This window comes from Taudactylus pleione, unplaced genomic scaffold (assembly GCF_031769625.1).
Source record: "Taudactylus pleione unplaced genomic scaffold, aTauple2 ptg000044l, whole genome shotgun sequence".
Taxonomy (NCBI): domain Eukaryota; kingdom Metazoa; phylum Chordata; class Amphibia; order Anura; family Myobatrachidae; genus Taudactylus; species Taudactylus pleione.
In genome coordinates this window covers 3,219,555-3,241,974 of record NW_028284446.1, presented here as the reverse complement: position 1 = coordinate 3,241,974, position 22,420 = coordinate 3,219,555, and the positions used below count along the sequence as shown (strand labels likewise).

Here is a 22,420-nt window from a genome sequence, read left to right as displayed (position 1 = left end):
ATTGTGAGCTGTGAGGTGGTTAAAAATGTCTTGAAATGCCTGAAAATTATTGTTATTAAGGTTAATAATACTGTAGGAACGAAAACAGGCCCAAATTATCTGGTTTTAGCTGTTTTTATGATTTTTTTGCAAAAAATCCAGATCCAAAACCAAAACCAAAACATGAAAACAAAACACAGATTAAAAAAATCGAAAACCAGATTCATATCCAAAACCAGTGGAGATCCAGATCCAAAAGCAAAAACAAAACAAGGGGTCGGCGCACCTCTCTAATAAAAACAGAACACATTTTTTTATTTTTAAAAGTTATTAAAATTTTTAAAGTGCATTTTGAATACGGGTACTGGACTCCATTTCACGCACAGATGTGCCTATGAGCGTTTGCTCCCTCCTCAGCAACTGGCGCAGTGGCTCCTCTTGTTCAACTAAAATATAAAAGTAAAAATAAAATAATTTAAGAAGTATTTGTTCGTAAATCCAAACAGTTTAAAACATCACCCACCCACCATAGCCATGAATATTTTGTATGTATCCCTTCGCTGGCTAATACTGCACAGTGTAGCACATTGGGTACTGTGGTTAATGCTGCTTTCACATTGCATCATTTTCAGGTTCCTAAATTTGATAAAGATTGCATTATGGCATCTAAGACATATGTACCTTCATCTCCTGGGCCCGGCACTTCTTGGGATGAAGCAGCCCAATTAGAGCTCCTCGAGGAGTGTTGTGGGGAGGCAGCTTCAGGGGTGGTTGGGGAGGAGAGGTGGGGGGAGGCAGCTTCAAGGGTGGTTGGGGAGGAGTGGTGGGGGGAGGCAGCTTCAGGAGTGTTTGGGGAGGAGTGGTGGGGCAGACAGCTTCAGGGGTGGGTGGGGAGGATGGTTAGGTGGATGCAGATTCAGAGGTGGTTGTAGTGGATGGTTGGGGGGAGGCAGCTTCAGAGGTGGGTGGGGAGGATGGTTGGGGGGAGGCATCTACAGGGGTGGGTGGGGAGGATGGTTGGAGGGAGGCGCCTTCAGGGGTGGGTGGTGATTGATCATGTCGCGTTCTTTCTATTTGTCAACGTAATCCTATGAGATAGTTTAAATTAAAAAAAATAATAATAACAAAGTATACATTAATCAGTATACATTTCTGATTCTTGTTGAAATATATGTGTCTATCATTGTTTTTGGGTTTGTTTAACCCCATGTAAAACCTGACTCAGGGTGTGCTGAATTTCACTTGATTTTTACATCATATCCATATCTCCCAGGTTTAGCAGAGCCAAAGCATGAGCAAGGTCAAGTTTTTTTTAAATCATTTTAAGGCTGAGGATTACATACATACACCTGTGTCACCCTTGTCTCATTAATGCAGACACACTGTGGAAACTGTATCCTTACAATAACATTGTGAGCCATCTTCTAAATAAAAACAAATCTTGCATAAACCATGAAGCCTAACAAACACACACACACACACACACACACACACACACACACACACACACACACACACACACACACACACACACACACATATAATGTCTACAACAGTTAAGCTACTTTGAACATCACAACAGTTTTTTTGGCCTTTCAAATTCATTGCAGCCATTTAAAAAAAAAAAAAAATTGCCGCAGACCTTAATATGAAATAAACAAACAGGCCATTGAAATAAAAACAATTTAACATACACACAAAGGCAGACACAACAAAAAGCATACACCATGCAATGCATATAAAACTCATCACTTACTTTGGCCGTTGCCCGCACGCAGTTGATCCAAGAGGCCCGGGGTCTTCCTACAGAGATCAGACCACCTCCTTTCCAGTTGGACCATCATCCTGCGGAAGCCCATTCTGCGCAGTCTTCTTCTCACCTCCATGTATGCCCGCATTTTAATGCAGTTAGACACATGCGGGCCAACGGGCCCCAGGCGACGGTCAATTACCTCCGTCAGGACGCGAAGCTCACGCCTGCAAAAGCTGGAGGATCTCATGATGGCAATGACAAATATTACAGTGTGCAAACTTTATATTAACTATGGTGCAGTCTGATTGGTTGGCCATTCAAAAATGGCGGAAGGACACAGGTTAGTGTTGATTTACTACATCTACATCCACACAACACCTATCATATAGCATGTGACTCACCTAATCCCACAGCTAGGATATGCCCGTGTGGCTTGTAATACACAAACAAAACTCTGCAGCCCCTTATCAAAGTGAGTTGAATTTGGAGGGGTGGTTTTATATGGTATGTTGGTCGATTGTGCATAGCGTAGTGCACTGCGTGGGAGTGGCGCACAGAAGCAGCAGCGTACGCATATGGCTATAAATAGCAACGCCTTGCTTTTTGGAATTTGCAGTCATGGATTCTCAGGAGGCCAGTGTAGAGGACTGCATGCTTGACATGCACAATTTTTTGTCCGATTTTGATTTGGGATTTGCTTCAGAAATTGAAGTTGAGGACACATATGGGTGAGGAAAGTGTGCTTCTGCTGCCACCAGATGTGCCTCCTCCACCTCCTACAAACACATCACCTCCAAATGTGGCTGGCCTATCAGATGGCACGATACAAGGTCAAGAGATTCCTTGTGGGTTTATGGATACCCTCATCCAGGAGGCACTACCAAGATTCACTTTTGGACATAACCTTTCTGTTCAACATTGTAAAGGAATCTTGGTGAAAATATCCAAGATCATCAATGGGAAGCACTCCACTAATTTTGACACTTTTCTTGCATAAAAAGTAAGTATTTGATACATTTTTGGAACTTTGGAAAATTCTCTATGAAATTATGTTTATTAAAAAATTATTTAAAAAATAATAAAAAATGTAACAATGTTGATAGCCCAATGGTCAATATATATTTTGTGTCATATTAAGATGTTTGGGTTAAATAATAATTGAAGCTACATTTTTCAATAGGTTGGGTGACAATTGCAGACAAAGCTGGTTTTGTGGATCAAACACAATGGGCCAGGGGGTCCCCTCCCTGACAGCTTGGCTTTGAACCAATGGCAAAAACTAAGTTTCGGGGCCTTAGATTGGAGGTTAGTGTTGGAGGCCAAAATAGAACATCAGGAGCCTCCACAAGATGACCAACATGCTGAGTCTGGTAATTATTTGCATACACCTGTATCTGTAGCTGTCTATTTTTTGTCATTTAAAAAAAAAATTGTTATTTCTTTAATTTTAAAGGACCTGGCATGGCTGCAAGCCTTCAGATGGATGGGGTGATGGCACAACCTCCATCAATTGTGCCTCCCCCATCCTCCACTGGCACCCATGCCCAAGTCCTGGATGGGCTTAGGGTGGCAGTATTAAGGCAAACAGCTGTCATTGAGGCAGTCCAGACAAGCATGGTGGAGCAAAACTCCTTTATAAGGTCCATAAATGAAGATGTCAGGGAGATTAAAGAACAACTGACTGGCCCAATAAAAGGTGAGGTGGACCAGTGCCCTGCTGTGGCTGGACTGAGCTCCCAGCAGGGTCCACGATGGTTCACCCGGATCCATAAAATCAGCTTTCCGGAGTCAGCTGCAAAGAAAAAGAAAAAAAAATGATGATCTCGTATTATTTTCACCCTGAACTTTCGGAGTGTTTATGGCCAAAAATGTAATCTGGTTAGTGCCACTGGAAGCCCCACAAGGAATCTCTTGACATAGTATCATGCCATGTGATGGGCCAGCCACATTTTGAGGTGATGTATTTGTAGGAGGTGGAGGAGACACTTTCCTCACCCACATCTGTAAGTGTGTCCACATCTTCATTTTCTGATGCTAATCCCAACCAAAATCGCACAGGAAATAATTTTTTTTATTGATATAAATTTATTTCGCATTTTCAAAAAATGACTTATTTACAATTATGATTAAAAAAAATGTTATGGCAAAAATGTTTGGTTTATGAAATAAAAACAACCAAAAAATTAAAAAAACATTGGGCCTGATTCAGACCCACTCACGAGCGGCTGTCCGCTCGCAAGTGGGTCGATGGTGTGCACTGCGCATGCGCACGATGGAGGGAGCTCCGTCGTGCGCATGCGCGAGACGCGACGAGCGAAGGACTTTCCTTCGCTCGTTGTGTCTGATCAAAGGGGGCGTGCTGTCGATGTTGATTGACAGCACGCCCCCTTTGGTGGGTGTGCCGGGGGCATGCCTGCCAGACGGAGGCGTTCCCAAGGGAACGCCTACCGTCAGAAGCCGGCCCCACTGACATCACTAGTGATGTCAGTGGGAGTGATTTTGGCTCTGATAGAGCCAAAATCACTCCTGGCCTTGCAGTTGAGAAACTCAACCGCAGGCTTCTGCTCGCACTGGCGATGGTCGCGATGGTCAAGACCATCGCGACAATCATCCTGCACGCTCGTATAGGCTGTGGGTGGTGACCCACAGCTATACGAGCGTCCAGGAGGATGCTCCATATTTATGGAGGTGGGCCCTGATTCAGAGCGAGCGCTCTGGTCAGAGCGTCCGGCTCTGAATCAGGGCCATAGTCAGTAATTTTTCATATTAAAATACAAACCACTAGATCTACTATGGAACTACAAATCTGGGCCTGGCCTGGGTTGACACAGTATTGCTAATAAGGCATGTATTTACTCTGGAATGGCATGCTGGGATCTCTGTCCCCCTCACTCTCCCTCTATCTCATCTCTGTCTCTAATGTCAGTCTCTCTCATCTCTGTCCTCTCCCCCTGCCCTAGTCTAAACCCCTGTTATTCTCTCTCATTTCTGTCCCCAATACCACATCCCCTCCAGGGCGCTGTTACGACAGGACTGTTCCCTCCTGTCAGCACCTATATCCGCCTCTATCCTATTCACAGGGGGTCCCAAAACCCCCCTCTCACCACCAATGGGAGAAGGGAGTCCACGCTTTGTGGGGTGCTGGTTGCATATGCTGACAGGATGGGGTGTGGGTAAAAGCCGGAAACATAGTAAATGCATTAAAAAAGACGGAAACCATGTAAAGTGTATTGAAAAAGCCAGAAATCTTATTAAATGCATTGAAAAAGCTGGAAACCATGTAATTTGTATTGAAAAAATCCAGAAATCATATTAAGGGCCATATGCATTTAGCTGTGAAAACCTATGGTTTGGTGAAAAATTTACACTTGTGCAAACTTTTCACCAAAAATGCGTATCGTGCAATCCTATTAGCCGCGCCATTTTCACCATATGCGAATTTTGTGCAGCTAAAAGCGGAAAATAGTTTTCACCAAAAAATTTACAAAACCCCTATTTTGGGCTATAAATGTGGGGGCTTGGTTCAGAACCCTTTGGACCCCCCCCCTCCAACTCCCCTTAATGACTAATTAAGCAAAAATAATTTTTTTATTAACTTAATTCCCCATAATAATGACATGTCATTTTGGGGGGTCAAAATGTAAAAAATGTTAGAAAATGGGTTTTAAGTAGTTTGGTAGGTATTTTGGGGGCTGTATGGATGGGAAAAGTGTTTTTGGGATTGCAGATGGCTGCAGCAGGTGTATTTTTAACTTTTTGTACCCTAAAATGACAAAAAATATGCTAGCACCCAGTTTTATGTACCCCCAATTTAACTGCAGCATTTATTTTGTCCAAAAAACTTTCCATCATTTTTCAACTGTTAAAGAAAATTAATAAATAACAGCCATTTGACACAATTTAAAAAACTAAACTATTATCCAATGTTAGTTACCTTTTTTGGGGTTACAGGCACATTTCCCAATTTTAGGGCACACTTTTTGTCGTATTTTTTTTTAGGCAAATGCTGCATTGCATTTTTTGTAATAGGATTACCCGAAAATCCGGATATGCGATAGCCACGAAAAGTGACGCATTCGTGCCAAGGGTGCAAAAAATTTGCACATGCGAAAACGTAACCTAATATGATTTCCAGCTTTTCCAATACATTTACTATGGATTTCCGGCTTTTATAACACATTTACTATGGATTTCCAGCTTTTCCAATACATGTAATATGATTTCTGGCTTTTCCAATACATTTACTATAGATATCCGGCTTTTCCAATACATTTACTATGATTTCTGGCTTTTCCAATACATTTACTAGGGATTTCCAGCTTTTCTAATATATTTACTATGATTTCCGGCTTTTCCAATACATTTACTATGGATTTCCGGCTTTTCTAATACATTTACTATGATTTCCGGCTTTTCTAATACATTTACTATGATTTTCGGCTTTTTCAATACATTTACTAGGGATTTGCAGCTCTTCTAATACATTTACTATGATTTCTGGCTTTTCCAATACATTTACTAGGGATTTCCAGCTTTTCTAATTCATTTACTATGATTTCCGGCTTTTTCAATACATTTACTATGGATTTGCAGCTCTTCTAATACATTTACTATGATTTCTGGCTTTTCCAATACATTTACTAGGGATTTCCAGCTTTTCTAATTCATTTACTATGATTTCCGGCTTTTTCAATACATTTACTATGGATTTCCGGCTCTTCTAATACATTTACTATGGATTTCCGTTTTTTTCAATACACTCTACATTGTTTCCGGCTTTTTCAATGCATTTACTATGTTTCCGGCTTTTACCCCCTTCCAACAGGTTGAAACAGTACGATGGACAACCCCCCTGCCAACGGGCTGACGTATCGGGGCGGACGGTACACATTAGACGATCCAGTGCCCGGCCGCCCGATATGTCATCCCGCTGCATGGGGTCGTCAGTCGCATCGTCTGATTGAGCTGGATGTGGGGCTGACCTGATGATGCGGCTGAGGACTTCCTGGTAGTGTGAAATGGCCGACATAGTGGATACACACTTGCCGATTTTGACGATTTGTCGTTCGGATCATTCAAAATATTGTTAAGTGTGTACCCAGCTTAAATCTACCAGCCAGAGATAGCTGTGAGGGTAGGGAGAGAGGGCATCCCTTCAGCTCATAGACGTATTCATAATTGGTGCAGGGAGTGCGGTGAACATGGGCCCCTGGGTCCAGGGGGTCCCGCACCACAAACCCTGCACCCAAAGTATACTTACCTAGCTCTGGCAAATGGATCCCTTTTTCAGGAACATTGCACCGCGCAGTGAAAGCAAAGTCAGTGTGCTAGAGCCTTTGCTCTCTAGTGTTCATGCGCCATCTTCCAAAATATCACTGGGAAGATGGTGCCGCAAGGGGGAGGGTCTTATTTGCTGGAGCAAGGTAAGATGCCTTGTTGGGGTGGAGAGGAGAGGGGATGAGGTGCTGATCAGATGAGGGGGCTGCTGCACACAGGCCCCTTGGTGTTAAAACACCCCTGCTTCAGGGGAGTTCTAGGAGACACATGCTCTAGGAGATTTTATAATATATATTGATGATGGAATGTGACAACAATGTAAATGTAAAAAGTCACAAAATAGGCTCGGGAGTAACAGGGTTAATGTACTTTAGAATAAATATTACAGCATCAAATGTAGTCAGTTCTGACCTTTTGCCATTACTTTCCACTCAAGCCTGCTATTGCCATGGCAAAAGGGCATATTATTTTTATACTTACAGAGCTGAATCCCTTGAATCTTGGCCCAGGACTAGCTGAACATATCATGTTCCTTGAGAAAGGGTGACCATGAGCTTTCCAGCGCTTTTTACATTCTGTGTGGTTGATGATATTTGCATCAGTCTCCATTAGAACTTTGGAAAATACATTAGAAGGTAGTCTCCCCCACCCTGCCACTGAGCAGGGACTCCCAGGAATCACATCTGAGTTGTCGGATGGAAGGCTGATAGGTCTCACAGCTGAAGAGTACATGGCAGAACCTTTCAACTGAAAGTGACAGAGAGATATCAAAGATCAGTGACAAATAAATCTATTGCCCTAATCTGATCCTGAGAAACAAGGATCATGAGAGGGAGAGAGGGCCTGATTCAGAGGTGGATGCAGTGCCGATGTTTGCACAGTTGAGCGATTATTTGCTACTGCGCATGCACAAAAAGTCCTGAAAATCCCTATGGCAAATACGTTCCCCTGAACGTACGTGTAGTCTGCTGTTGCATACAGAGGAGCTGACATTAGAACGAATGAGACAAAATTATGGGCGTTTCTTGGCGGTGTCTGGGAGGTTTCCTGAAGTGAACACAAAAAAAGGCAGACTCATGGGCATGTTATGGAAGTGTCACGGGCATGTCAAGAGGGAGATTATTTTAGGATGCTACTCAGATTGAATGCAGTACTGTACAGGACCGCAGATCACTGCATCCTCATCATGATGTAATAACTTAACTTAGTCACAATGTATTTTTTCAGATTAAATAGTCCTTAAATAGTTTTTTTTCAATAAATAAAAACTTTGAAAACTGACATAATAGGTGCATTTCTATCAATACACAAATGAAGAGGAATTGTACTATGCAGGGCTAAAATCAGAAATTGTGGGTCCAGTACTGACAAAACAGGCAGGGACCACTGGAGATGGGACAGAGGTGGACGGAGCTACACCAGGGGATGAGACATCAATTGGTGCGTAACCCAGTTTAAAAATTGCTGTAAATTAACATACGCAAAACCAGAATATCTCTCTCTCTCTCTCTCTCTCTCTCTCTCTCTCTCTCTCTCTCTCCTCTCTCTCTCTCAACAAGAGGCGACACTCAAAGGCTTGCAAAAGAGTAAAAGATTGTACCCTGTATTAGGGTGTTTTATTGGGTGGTCGACGTTTCGGGGACCGTATCCCCTTCCTCAGGACCGCAATCTAACTAGGTGTGATACAAGCAAACAAATAAATACAGTAATGTGCAACATTGAACAAAACTTACCCCCAACCCCCTGAGGGTGTCATTCAGGACACATCTGATACATCAGTGACACGGGTACCTATGAATTATTGGATGGTGACCCAACGGCGAAATTTAAAAAATAACAGGCTGTTGAGGATGGTTTGATTTCTTTGCTAATTATGAATAAATTGAGTGTGGCATTTCCAGTGGTGCCAATATTTTATATGTTGCCAAAGATACATAAAGAAGCACAGAGACCCCTGGGCAGACCTATCATTCCTGCTCGTGGGTCTCTGTGTGAACCTATTGCGATCTATTTAGATACATATTTACAACCATGTATTCAAGAGACTTTTACTCACTTGAAAGACATCAGCACAATTTGGGTCAGTTACCCACAGTTACCAGCAAATAACATTTTAGCCACCTTAGATGTCACGAGCCTCTACACATGCATCCCCCATGAGGCAGGGTTGTTGGCAGTGAAACATCTTATAATGGGTAATGTGCAATATAATGGACCAGATGTGGATCTTTTTTTAAAGCTATTAGAATTTTACGTTGAAACATAATTTCTTTTTGGTTAACGGAAAGTTTTATAGACAAGTTACTGGATGTGCCATGGGCTCCGCTGTAGCCCCATCCTTTGCTAATAGTTTTATGTGGGAGGTTGAGAAAGGTCTGTTTTTTGAGGACCCTATTATCACAAAAGCCATTATTCTCTACTTTCGCTACATTGACAATTTATTAATTTTCTGGCAAGGGGATATTAGTATACTATCAGAGATTGTTACTAATCACTTCTGAGAGCCCATTCAAATTAACTTTTATGACTCCATGCAAATTTGTTTTCTAGATATTATGATCAAAGTTCATGATGGTATGATAGGTACAGTACTACACGCCTACAGATCGCAATATGCTGCTACACTTTAATAGTTTCCATCCAGCATCCACGGTCTAATCTACTCACAGTTCTTACGGGTTTGTAGGAGTAGTATTGACAGAAATGAGACTGTAAAGGAATTGGATACAATGATGACAAAATTCATTGAGAGAGGGTATCCCTTAGGGGATTTACAAAAGGCCAGGGAGAAAGTGCTGCTGGTTGGTAGAGAACAGTTACTAGCTACTAAACAGGCAATAGACCCTAAAAAAAATGCTGCCCTGGGCCAATGAATATGACCTAAAGAGCAAATACACAAAGAAAAAGGCTAAAAATCTATGCCATATTATTACCTCTGATTCAGAACTTAAATTGCAGGACAGCAGACTGATGCCGAGATACACCAGAGGCAGAAATATTAAGGATCTGGTTGTTAAAACTGATCTCACGAGCTTCTCAAAAAATAGACCCACAAATTTCTTAAGCCGCAAAAATGGCTGCTATAAGTGTCGAGGCTGCACTACCTGTTCATACTTGAGCACTGGTGATACTATTTTACATCCATATTCAGGCAGGAGACTTCAGATTAAATGGCCATTGACATGAAGCACAAGTTTTGTTGTTTCCCTGAATTTTTGCCCTTACGTCGGCAAGACTGAGTGCCAATTCAAGATCAGGATGGCACAGCACTGTTCGGCCATAAGGACGGCACTACAGTCTGGCACCAGCGAACAGTTGGTAGCCCGGCATATTACTTTATTCCAGCATAGCATGTGACCCTAAAATATAAAATCATAGATCACGTACCAGTGTCTATACATGGTGGTGACAGGGCTAAGAAGTTGCTGCAACTCAAGTCCAGGTGGATTTTTCGTTTGGATTAATTGGCTCCCCATGGTTTAAATGAATCATTAGGGACAATTAACTTTATGCGATGTGTCACGATGATAAGATGGTGACAATTTAGACCTTTAAGTTGTGGTCCATATTTATTAGGTTATTCTATCCTTTGACCACTAGATGGGGATGTTGCACAGGTAATTCTCATTCTGTGCATAAAATGTCAGTTTTTATTCTATTTTAAGCTCCAGGGTGCGTATACTTATTTTCTGCACTATTATATAATTGTTTACCAGGATGCAACATGTATTTGTTATGCACTTTCTATGATCATTGCCTATTGACTCCATCATCCTGTTGTATTTCACAGTGCTATCTGTCTCCTACACTCCGCACTTCCCCGGCCGGGAACATCTAGCCACATAAGGAGGACCGCTGCTTGTATATTCGGAGGATGCTTTATCGGAGGCTCTGAGCTACAAATCATCCTCCACAAGTGTGAGTAAATACACGGCTCACGTCAACTTGGACGGGCAGTCTGCCTTTCAATATCTACGGTACTTCATTGGAAGCAAGAGTATGTACCTGGCTCAAACTGTGGACATTATGTATGTGTGAGTTTATAAACCTGATTACAGGATAGACTTGTCATCAAACAATTTTTTTTTTTCCTTATCATATCGGAATATAAGACTTTAGGATTCCATTTCATACATTTCCTGTGTACATCTGCATTTCCTCAGGATTACCTTGGCCACTCTTTTTGATATATCAATTATCCATACTGCAGTTGCATGTTACTCTAGTGAACATTCTCTATGAAATTATTATATGCATATAAGGGAGGATCTTTAATTCGGAACTCTAATGCTTCATAATGCAACATTGTTTTTATTTTTATTTTAATGTTTCATAAATTGTAACTTTTTATGTGTTTTTCTCTTGAAACTTCAACACTGATGTTTCTATATATTATATTGATCTATCTGATTTAAGAAGTATTGCAATATTAGTACTGTATTTGTGTATGCAATTTATTGCTGCTATATTTTGTTACTTTTTCTGCCATTTTTGGGTCCCCCAGCGCAGCTCATATAAAGTTAATCTGTTCTTGGAAATTGTGAACCTTCACAGGAAGTTTAATAAGAGCTGCTGCTGACTCTCTTTTTGAATTGACAGTTTTTAAGAATTATTTCTTTAGAAGCGCTTTGGAAACTATTTCTTTATATTGTCTCTGATTACTATGTTGGGCTATACTAATGCACTTTTTTATGTACTGTATTTCCATGGATACCTTTACCATTGTCTGCTTTTTATGTTTACAGGTTGCTATGGTCCCAGGGTCGGACTGGATGATATCACTTCCGGTGCAACGAGATTGCCGAAACCAGAATTGCCTGTGCAGGATGGCCGGACGGCGGGACCTAGGCACCCTCAGGGGGATGGGGGTAAGTTTTGTTTAATGTTTCACACTATTTATTTGCTTGCTTGTATCACACTTAGGGCCTGATTCAGAGCCGAACGCTCTGACCAGAGCACTCGCTCTGAATCAGGGCCCTCCTCCATGAAAATGGAGCGGCCTCCTGGCCGCTCATATAGCTGTGGGTGACCACCCACAGCATATGCGAGCGGCCAAAAAGATGGTCGCGATGGTCTTGACCATCGCGACCATCGGACTTGCGACGGAGACCCTGCGGTAGGGTCTCCCTGCCACAATCCCTGGAGTGATTTTGGCTCTATCAGAGTCAAAATCACTCCCACTGACATCAGTCAGTGGGGCCGGCTTCAGACGGTAGGCGTTCCCATGGGAACGCCTCCGTCTGGCGGGCACGCCCCCGGCACGCCCACCAAAGGGGGCATGCTGTCAATCAACATCGACAGCACGCCCCCTTTGGTGCGAGACCCAGAGCGATGGAAAGCCCGTCGCTCCCCGGGTCTCGCACATGCGCACGATGGAGCTCCCTCCGTCGTGCGCATGTGCAGTGGGGAACATCGACCCGCTTGCGAGCGTCCTGACGCTCACGAGCGGGTCTGAATGACCCCCTTAGTTAGATTGCTGTCCTGAGTGAGGGGATACGGTCACCAAAATGTCGACGACCCAATAAAATGCCCTAATACAGGGTTTCAATCTTCTGCAAGCCTTTGAGTGCTGCCTCTTGTTCAGGGGTGCATACCGCCCAGGTACCGAAGCAAGGTGTGTTGCTATTCACGGTAATGGAGTGACAGGGATGAAACTGGGATATACAGTATATATATATATATATATATATATTCCAGACCCACATAAAATACACTGAAAAAGCTGGATCCACATAAAAAGCCAGAAGAAGAAGGGTAAGTGTAGAAGTGTAGAACACAGGGATGGGAAGGCTAGCTGGACAAGGGGGAGGGGACAGGGAAGGCTGACTGGACAAGGGAAGGCTAGCTGGAACGGGGGGGAGCACATGTCAAGGTTAGGGATTACCTTGTTTAGTGGTTTGTTCAGCTGGCTTCGCTGGTGCAGCCAGCCAGGTAGAATCACTGCTGAGCAATTATGGAGAGAGATGGAGGCCCGGGGGCAGCGGTGCTGCACTGGCAGACAAGTTCCAGGGATGGCAGAGAGAATTTCTATAAAACGCTAATAGCATTTCCAATATGGCCGCTAACCAATCACAGCTTGCGGACCGGCTGCCAATCCGGACCGGCTGCCAATCCGGAGTGGCTACTCCCGATTGGCTGCCATTCCGCGATCTCAGGCTAGCTTGCGGCCACCAGCAATGTATCCATCCCTGGCTGCTGGTGCAGCACCACTGCCACCCGGGCCCCGCTCTCTCTCCCCTCCCTATGGGCCCAGGACTCAAGGCCCGGCCGTTGCCCCCTGTTGGCAGCCCTGGTACTATGTAGCTGAACAGTATTTAAAAATAGAGATATTTCCAGGGATAACTATCTTAATCCTAGCACTGTCCTTGGAAATTAAGGAAAGTTGACAAATGTGATTTATTTACCTCTGCAAATTAACATAACATTCATGTGGTAATTTTTAATAACTGTTTCCAATTTTTGGGGTGATTAACATTGAGGGTCCTATTTATCAAATAAAATTTGTGGGATGTCCCCCGAATACACCAATTTTTTTGGGGTACCTACAAATATTAAGTAATCCCTGCATGTATCTGCAGGGGACAGCAGTTATCCCAAGTTTTCTGCTGCGATTCCCTGTTTTCGAAGTGCGAAAGAAAACTAAAGGGGCAGCTTATTTGCTGAATTTACCAAGCTCCTGAATGCGAAGAATTCTGGAGCTTGGCCCCGGTAGCTAACGCAATCTTCAACCATTGTAGCCTATAGCAACAGTCCTTTAATACGTACAGGAGAGGGATCCCGGCACTCTCGGTTCACGATGCGCATGCCTGCGAGAACAGATGGTGCTTGTTGTTGGAACACCGCTCCTTCCTATGGTAAGGAGTTCTGGGGATGCAAAGAGGATCCATGCAGGACCCTCTACCACCTCCTCACTGCCTTCCCAGCGGCTTTGCCAATGCATGACCTCAGGCCACATATGGGCGGAAGCCGGTGACGGGACAGGTAAGTAACACTGCTACAGAAGTAGCAGTGTTACTGATTGCGGAGACAGCTGCTTTTCAGAGCAGCTGTCCTCACACCAGAGCAATGCTGGATTGCTTCGGTGATAAGTATCTCCTGTGGTGAGGTGATTACTTAATCATGGGGGGCCATACAGCCCCCGATTATGAATAGACACCATAGTGAAGTACCATTGAGATGGGAGGGAGAAATGTAGCAATAAGTACAGTTTGAGTTTTGTGCACAGTTTTATCAACACAAAATATATTCAAAATAGATATGTTCAATTTGTATTCAGACAAATGTATTTAATTATAGACAATTTTGATTATATTGTCCCATATAATTATTTCAGAATAGTAAAGAACGCATATATTATTTTTTTGCAAAGAGTTTATGGAGTTTATGTATTAAGCATCAGGCTCTAAATCTTGGCACTTCTAATTGTATTTATCCCCAAAATTTTAAATGGCAATGGTGTTACTAGCAAGAAAGAAACAGCTAGTAAAAGCATTGCCCTTTTAAATTTTGGGTATAAACACGATTAGAAGTGCCCGGCTGTGTTGGACTGGGGTATGAAGGGCCCACCAAGGTATGCATTGGTAGGGACCCGAGCTTAAGGGGTGTGAAAAGCCACCAGAGGGGCTGTGGCCAGCCACCATAGAAGTATTTAGCCAACCATTAGAGAGGACATGCAAAGAACAGACTCCCTTTATTAAGGATGGGACAGGGAAGGCTGACTGGACAAGGGAAGGCTAGCTGGAACGGGGGGAGCACATGTCAAGGTTAGGGATTACCTTGTTTAGTGGTTTGTTCAGCTGGCTTCGCTGGTGCAGCCAGCCAGGTAGAATCACTGCTGAGCAATTATGGAGAGAGATGGAGGCCCGGGGGCCAACGGTGCTGCACTGGCAGCCAAGTTCCAGGGATGGCAGAGAGAATTTATATAAAACGCTGATAGCATTTCCAATATGGCCGCTAACCAATCACAGCTTGCGGAACGGCTGCCAATCCGGACCGGCTGCCAATCCGGAGTGGCTACTCCCGATTGGCTGCCATTCCGCGATCTCAGGCTAGCTTGTGGCTGCCAGCAATGTATCCATCCCTGGCTGCTGGTGCAGCACCACTGCCACCCGGGCCCCGCTCTCTCTCCCCTCCCTATGGGCCCAGGACTAAAGGCCCGGCCGTTGCCCCCTGTTGGCAGCCCTGGTACTATGTAGCTGAACAGTATTTAAAAATAGAGATATTTCCAGGAATAACTATCTTAATCCTAGCACTGTCCTTGGAAATTAAGGAAAGTTGACAAATGTGATTTATTTACCTCTGCAAATTAACATAACATTCATGTGGTAATTTTTAATAACTGTTTCCAATTTTTGGGGTGATTAACATTGAGGGTCCTATTTATCAAATAAAATTTGTGGGATGTCCCCCGAATACACCAATTTTTTGGGGGTACCTACAAATATTAAGTAATCCCTGCATGTATCTGCAGGGGACAGCAGTTATCCCAAGTTTTCTGCTGCGATTCCCTGTTTTTGAAGTGCGAAAGAAAACTATAGGGGCAGCTTATTTGCTGAATTTACCAAGCTCCTGAATGCGAAGAATTCTGGAGCTTGGCCCCGGTAGCTAACGCAATCTTCAACCATTGTAGCCTATAGCTACAGTCCTTTAATACGTACAGGAGAGGGATCCCGGCACTCTCGGTTCGCGATGCGCATGCCTGCGAGAACAGATGGTGCTTGTTGTTGGAACACCGCTCCTTCCTATGGTAAGGAGTTCTGGGGATGCAAAGAGGATCCATGCAGGTCCCTCTACCACCTCCTCACTGCCTTCCCAGCGGCTTTGCACATGCATGACCTCAGGCCACATATGGGCGGAAGCCGATGACGGGACAGGTAAGTAACACTGCTACAGAAGTAGCAGTGTTACTGATTGCGGAGACAGCTGCTTTTCAGAGCAGCTGTCCTCACACCAGAGCAATGCTGAATTGCTCCGTTGATAAGTATCTCCTGTGGTGAGGTGATTACTTAATCATGGGGGGCCATACAGCCCCCGATTATGAATAGACACCATAGTGAAGTACCATTGAGATGGGAGGGAGAAATGTAGCAATAAGTACAGTTTGAGTTTTGTGCACAGTTTTATCAACACAAAATATATTCAAAATAGATATGTTCAATTTGTATTCAGACGTATGTATTTAATTATAGACAATTTTGATTATATTGTCCCATATAATTATTTCAGAATAGTAAAGAACGCATATATTATTTTTTTGCAAAGAGTTTATGGAGTTTATGTATTAAGCATTGGGCTCTAAATCTTGGCACTTCTAATTGTATTTATCCCCAAAATTTTAAATGGCAATGGTTTTACTAGCAAAACAGCTAGTAAAAGCATTGCCCTTTTAAATTTTGGGTATAAACACGATTAGAAGTGCCCGGCTGTGTTGGACTGGGGTATGAAGGGCCCACCAAGGTATGCATTGGTAGGGACCCAAGCTTAAGGGGTGTGAAAAGCCACCAGAGGGGCTGTGGCCAGCCACCATAGAAGTATTTAGCCAACCATTAGAGAGGACATGCAAAGAACAGACTCCCTTTATTACGGAGTGGACAGGGGTGTGTCAGGGGGGATGTAGTGATTATGCCGACAGTCAGGATGCCAGCACTTAGAATGACAGTGCCGGAATCCTGACACCTGTCAGAATCCCAGTGCCGGCATCCCGATGGTAAGTACTGGGGTTAGGGGGCAGGGTTAGGGTTAGGCACTAGGGGGAGGGTAAGGGTTAAGCACTAAGGGGGGAGGGTTAGGGTTAGGCACTAGGGGGAGGTTAGGTTTAGGCACTATGGGGGGAGGGTTAGGTTTAGGCAGCGGGGAGGTGTCGGTATCATAATCCTGTCAGGTTTCTGACTACCGGGATCTCGGACCCAGGACCACCCAGTTTGATTGGCAGGAGGATAATCTTGGTGTAACTTCCATAAAAACAAACAAAGCATCCAAGTTAATTTATCATCCTGCCTCCCCAAGTTACTGGCCCATAGAGGAGGAGCTGGGGCCCTCAGACAGAGGGGCCCACTGGAGATTTCCCTTGTACACCTGTGGGCCAGTCCAACACTGATGCTGGGATTTCAGTACCCGTTGCTTAGTAAATAAAACCCTTGTTTCTTCATATGTGACACCTGTGCTTGCCTCCTGGGGCACAGGCATTCCATTATCAACTATATATGCAAGATAAAGGATTACTCTTACAGTATTACATTTGTCACACACTGTGCTGATGTGTCAGACAACAAATGCAGTGGTGTCACTTGGGTAGGTGACACCCAGTGCAGTAAGTAAACCCCCTCGCGGAAAGGCTTGCGGCCTTGCGGAACATCCCTGGTTTAATCACTATCGGGATGTGCCCAGCACTGACGGGGATGCGGGACTGTCCCCAGAGACTTTGCCCACACTGACAGCTCCTCAGTGATAAGAAGCAGACCATGCACACTAATGTCACAGTGCAGCACCCGGCTCCCAGTCTCTGAGTAGAAGCTGATATTTTGGTGTCCCCCTCTCAGAGATTGACACTCGGTGCAGACCCAACCCCCCAAATTACACCTAATCAGTCATTTTGCAGCTGGGTCAAACATAGTGGGTGGAATACATGATGCATAGCATTTTGAATATCATGCATCCCACAACTGATCACATGCATAGTGGCATTTAGTAACACTGCATACATGAAGATTTGTGATTTGTGATTAAGGGCAGGATGCATCAAACATCCTATTTTGGATGCGATGCATCCTGCCAATCATCGTATGCATACTGGTGTTTAGTAGCGCAGTATGCATGATGATTTTAGCAAAAGACAGTGCATGTTTGAGCCATGGGGGACCCTGTAAAAATTCGACTGAAAAGTAGGCCATAGGCTTCTATTAGCTAAGCTTTCCTGTCAGGACTGCGACTGTTTCAGTACATAAAGATAGACTACTTTTGCCAAAGTTCCATTGTGGTCGTTGGAGGAGCTATCCTGCTTGCTGGCATGCTTCTCATTCAGGGGATAGAGTGTTAAAGTGATCATCTGTTTTCCAGGTGTCGTCAGGTTGTGCGATTTCTAGATTGCTCATTATTTCAAACCTGATTCCATTTGGGTCACATGTTCTGAAACTTCCTATGGATCACAGACCTCTAGTATAAAGCCTGTTACTAACTGTGTAACGTTACTTTCAGGTTTTTTCTTGGACTCCTGCCAGATCCCCGTTGTGCCTGTGGATTGCTGTGGACTTTGGCCCTGATTCAGACCCACTCGCGAGCGGCTGTCCGCTCGCAAGTGGGTCGATGTTCTGCACTGAGCATGCGCACGATGGAGGGAGGTCCGTCGTGCGCATGCGCCAGACGCGACGAGCGAAGGAAAGTCCTTCGCTCGTTGTGTCTGATCAAAGGGGGCGTGCTGTCGATGTTGATTGACAGCACGCCCCCTTTGGTGGGCGTGCCGGGGCGTGCCTCCCTGACGGGGGCGTTCCCACGGGAATGCCTCCCGTCAGAAGCCGGCCCACTGACATCACTAGTGATGTCAGTGGGAGTGATTTTGGCTCTGATAGAGCCAAAATCACTCCGGAGCTTGCGGTTGAAAACCTCAACCGCAGGCACCGGGTCGCAGTTTCGATGGTCGCGATGGTCACGACCATCGCGGCCATCAAACTGCACGCTCGTATAGGCTGTGGGTGGTGACCCACAGCTATACGAGCGTCCAGGAGGACGCTCCATTTTTATGGAGGGCGGCCCTCATTCAGAGCGTGCGCTCTGCTCAGAGCATACGGCTCTGAATGAGGGCCTTTGTTATGTTCCAGATGAACTTCTGATGTCAGTCATTCGCTGCACTACAGGGCCCAGCATTCCTATTGTCTAAGTATTGCTTATTGCTCCATCACTGCAGTTTCACCATTTTGCTCAACTATTTACTTTGCCTGTTGTTTTTCCGTTCCTGTGGATATTGAACTCATCCTTGTTACAGTTATCAACTGCACCATTACAGTGTCATCTCTGCATCACGGGGCTCAACCCCGCTCCAAACCCTAGCCACACCACAGAGCCCAACTCTGCTACAATTATCTCCGCATCACGGGGCTCAACCCCGCTACAATCCTCTCTGCATCATAGGGGTCAACCTCGCTCCGAACTCTAGCCACGCCGCAGGGCTCAACCCTGTCCTGGAATCTAATTGCCTTACAAGGCTTAACCCTGCTCCGACTTCACTACCCCACAAGGCTCAAGTTTGTTTCATCTCCCACTGTACCACAAGGGTTCGGCCCAGTCCTGGAACTATATTATCCTACAGGGTCCGCTCAGCTCCGGATTTCCATTACTACAGGGCTCTACCCTGGCAAAGGTCCTCAGTGTCATCCTTAGGTGTTGGCCTCATTCTGGACTCGGGAGTTCCCTACACCCGTTAGTTGTTAATGTTAAAGAGTGTGTGTGTGTGTGTATGTATGTATGTTAGGGGTGAGCGGGTTCGGATTTCTGAAATCCGAACCCCCCCGAGCCCCCCCGATCCGAGTCCGATCCGAATCAGGCTCGACTTTTCCCGCCTGACTCGGATCTGAAATCGAGGCAAAACGTCATCATCCCGCCTTCCGAGTCTCGCGGGTTTTGGATCCTATATAAGGTACCCGCGTCAGCGCCATTTTCTCACTCGGCTGTGGACAGTGAAGAGGGAGGGTGGGAGTTAGGGCTGTGTAGTGTAGTGTAGTGTAGTGCTGCTGTTGTCCACTACTTCAAAGTCCATAGGGGCTGGCTGTGATGTGCTGTGCTGCTGTTGTTAATAGGGGCTGTGTCCACTACTTCAAAGTCCATAGGGGCTGGCTGGACTGTGTTGTGCAGTCAGTTCTCCATAGGGGCTGTGTCCACTCCAAAGTCCTGTGCAGTGTCCCAGTCCTAAAGGGGTGCTGTAGTGTTGTCCAGGGGGTGCTCTGTCCATCAGGGGTGCTCCCCCCAAGTGCTAAAAAAATAATATATTTTCTGTGTTTGTGAATTTTGTGCGCAGTAGCCGCACGTGCATCAACAAAGTAGTGCGAAGCGTGCGCCTGTGTCATAAGTAAAGGGCCGGCTGGCTTGACCGTTAAGGGTGCTGTAACCCCCGAAAGTACACTCCAGTCCAAACCAAAAAAAAAATTATTTTCTGTGTTTGTGAATTGTGTGCGCAGTAGCCGCACGTGCATCAACAAAGTAGTGCCAAGCGTGCGCCTGTGTCATAAGTAAAGGGCCGGCTGGCTTGACCGTTAAGGGTGCTGTAACCCCCGAAAGAACACTCCAGTCCAAACCAAAAAAAAAATTATTTTCTGTGTTTGTGAATTGTGTGCGCAGTAGCCGCATGTGCATCAACAAAGTAGTGCCAAGCGTGCGCCTGTGTCATAAGTAAAGGGCCGGCTGGCTTGACCGTTAAAGGGTGCTGTAACCCCCAAAGTACACTCCAGTCCAAACCAAAAAAAAAATTATGTTCTGTGTTTGTGAATTGTGTGCGCAGTAGTCGCACGTGCATCAACAAAGTAGTGCCAAGCGTGCGCCTGTGTCATAAGTAAAGGGCCGGCTGGCTTGACCGTTAAGGGTGCTGTAACCCCCGAAAGTACACTCCAGTCCAAACGAAAAAAAAAATTATTTTCTGTGTTTGTGAATTGTGTGCGCAGTAGCCGCACGTGCATCAACAAAGTAGTGCCAAGCGTGCGCCTGTGTCATAAGTAAAGGGCCGGCTGGCTTGACCGTTAAGGGTGCTGTAACCCCCGAAAGTACACTCCAGTCCAAACCAAAAAAAAAATTATTTTCTGTGTTTGTGAATTGTGTGCGCAGTAGCCGCACGTGCATCAACAAAGTAGTGCCAAGCGTGCGCCTGTGTCATAAGTAAAGGGCCAGCTGGCTTGACCGTTAAAGGGTGCTGTAACCCCCAAAGTACACTCCAGTCCAAACCAAAAAAAAAATTATTTTCTGTGTTTGTGAATTGTGTGCGCAGTAGCCGCATGTGCATCAACAAAGTAGTGCCAAGCGTGCGCCTGTGTCATAAGTAAAGGGCCGGCTGGCTTGACCGTTAAAGGGTGCTGTAACCCCCAAAGTACACTCCAGTCCAAACGAAAAAAAAAAATTATTTTCTGTGTTTGTGAATTTTGTGCGCAGTAGCCGCACGTGCATCAACAAAGTAGTGCTAAGCGTGCGCCTGTGTCATAAGTAAAGGGCCGGCTGGCTTGACCGTTAAAGGGTGCTGTAACTCCCGAAAGTACACTCCAGTCCAAACCAAAAAAAAAATTATTTTCTGTGTTTGTGAATTGTGTGCGCAGTAGCCGCACGTGCATCAACAAAGTAGTGCCAAGCGTGCGCCTGTGTCATAAATAAAGGGCCGGCTGGCTTGACCGTTAAAGGGTGCTGTAACCCCCAAAGTACACTCCAGTCCAAACCAAAAAAAAAATTATTTTCTGTGTTTGTGAATTGTGTGCGCAGTAGCCGCACGTGCATCAACAAAGTAGTGCCAAGCGTGCGCCTGTGTCATAAGTAAAGGGCCGGCTGGCTTGACCGTTAAGGGTGCTGTAACCCCCGAAAGTACACTCCAGTCCAAACGAAAAATAAAAATTATTTTCTGTGTTTGTGAATTGTGTGCGCAGTAGCCGCACGTGCATCAACAAAGTAGTGCCAAGCGTGCGCCTGTGTCATAAGTAAAGGGCCAGCTGGCTTGACCGTTAAGGGTGCTGTAACCCCCGAAAGTACACTCCAGTCCAAACCAAAAAAAATATTATTTTCTGTGTTTGTGAATTGTGTGCGCAGTAGCCGCACGTGCATCAACAAAGTAGTGCCAAGCGTGCGCCTGTGTCATAAGTAAAGGGCCGGCTGGCTTGACCGTTAAAGGGTGCTGTAACCCCCAAAGTACACTCCAGTCCAAACCAAAAAAAAAATTATGTTCTGTGTTTGTGAATTGTGTGCGCAGTAGTCGCACGTGCATCAACAAAGTAGTGCCAAGCGTGCGCCTGTGTCATAAGTAAAGGGCCGGCTGGCTTGACCGTTAAGGGTGCTGTAACCCCCGAAAGTACACTCCAGTCCAAACGAAAAAAAAAATTATTTTCTGTGTTTGTGAATTGTGTGCGCAGTAGCCGCACGTGCATCAACAAAGTAGTGCCAAGCGTGCGCCTGTGTCATAAGTAAAGGGCCGGCTGGCTTGACCGTTAAGGGTGCTGTAACCCCCGAAAGTACACTCCAGTCCAAACCAAAAAAAAAATTATTTTCTGTGTTTGTGAATTGTGTGCGCAGTAGCCGCACGTGCATCAACAAAGTAGTGCCAAGCGTGCGCCTGTGTCATAAGTAAAGGGCCAGCTGGCTTGACCGTTAAAGGGTGCTGTAACCCCCAAAGTACACTCCAGTCCAAACCAAAAAAAAAATTATTTTCTGTGTTTGTGAATTGTGTGCGCAGTA

At 45.0% G+C, this 22,420-nt stretch overlaps 1 protein-coding gene across 1 annotated transcript in view; it reads right to left on the bottom strand.

Moving 5' to 3' along the window:
• The window catches only part of LOC148537745 (mast cell protease 1A-like), a 72,847-nt gene that overhangs the window by 8,219 nt on the left and 42,208 nt on the right, over positions 1-22,420 (bottom strand). Inside the window, exon 7 of the mRNA XM_088460396.1 lies at positions 7,490-7,756. Coding sequence (XP_088316522.1) covers positions 7,490-7,756 — 267 coding nt within the window. The remainder of the gene's footprint in view (positions 1-7,489; positions 7,757-22,420) is intronic.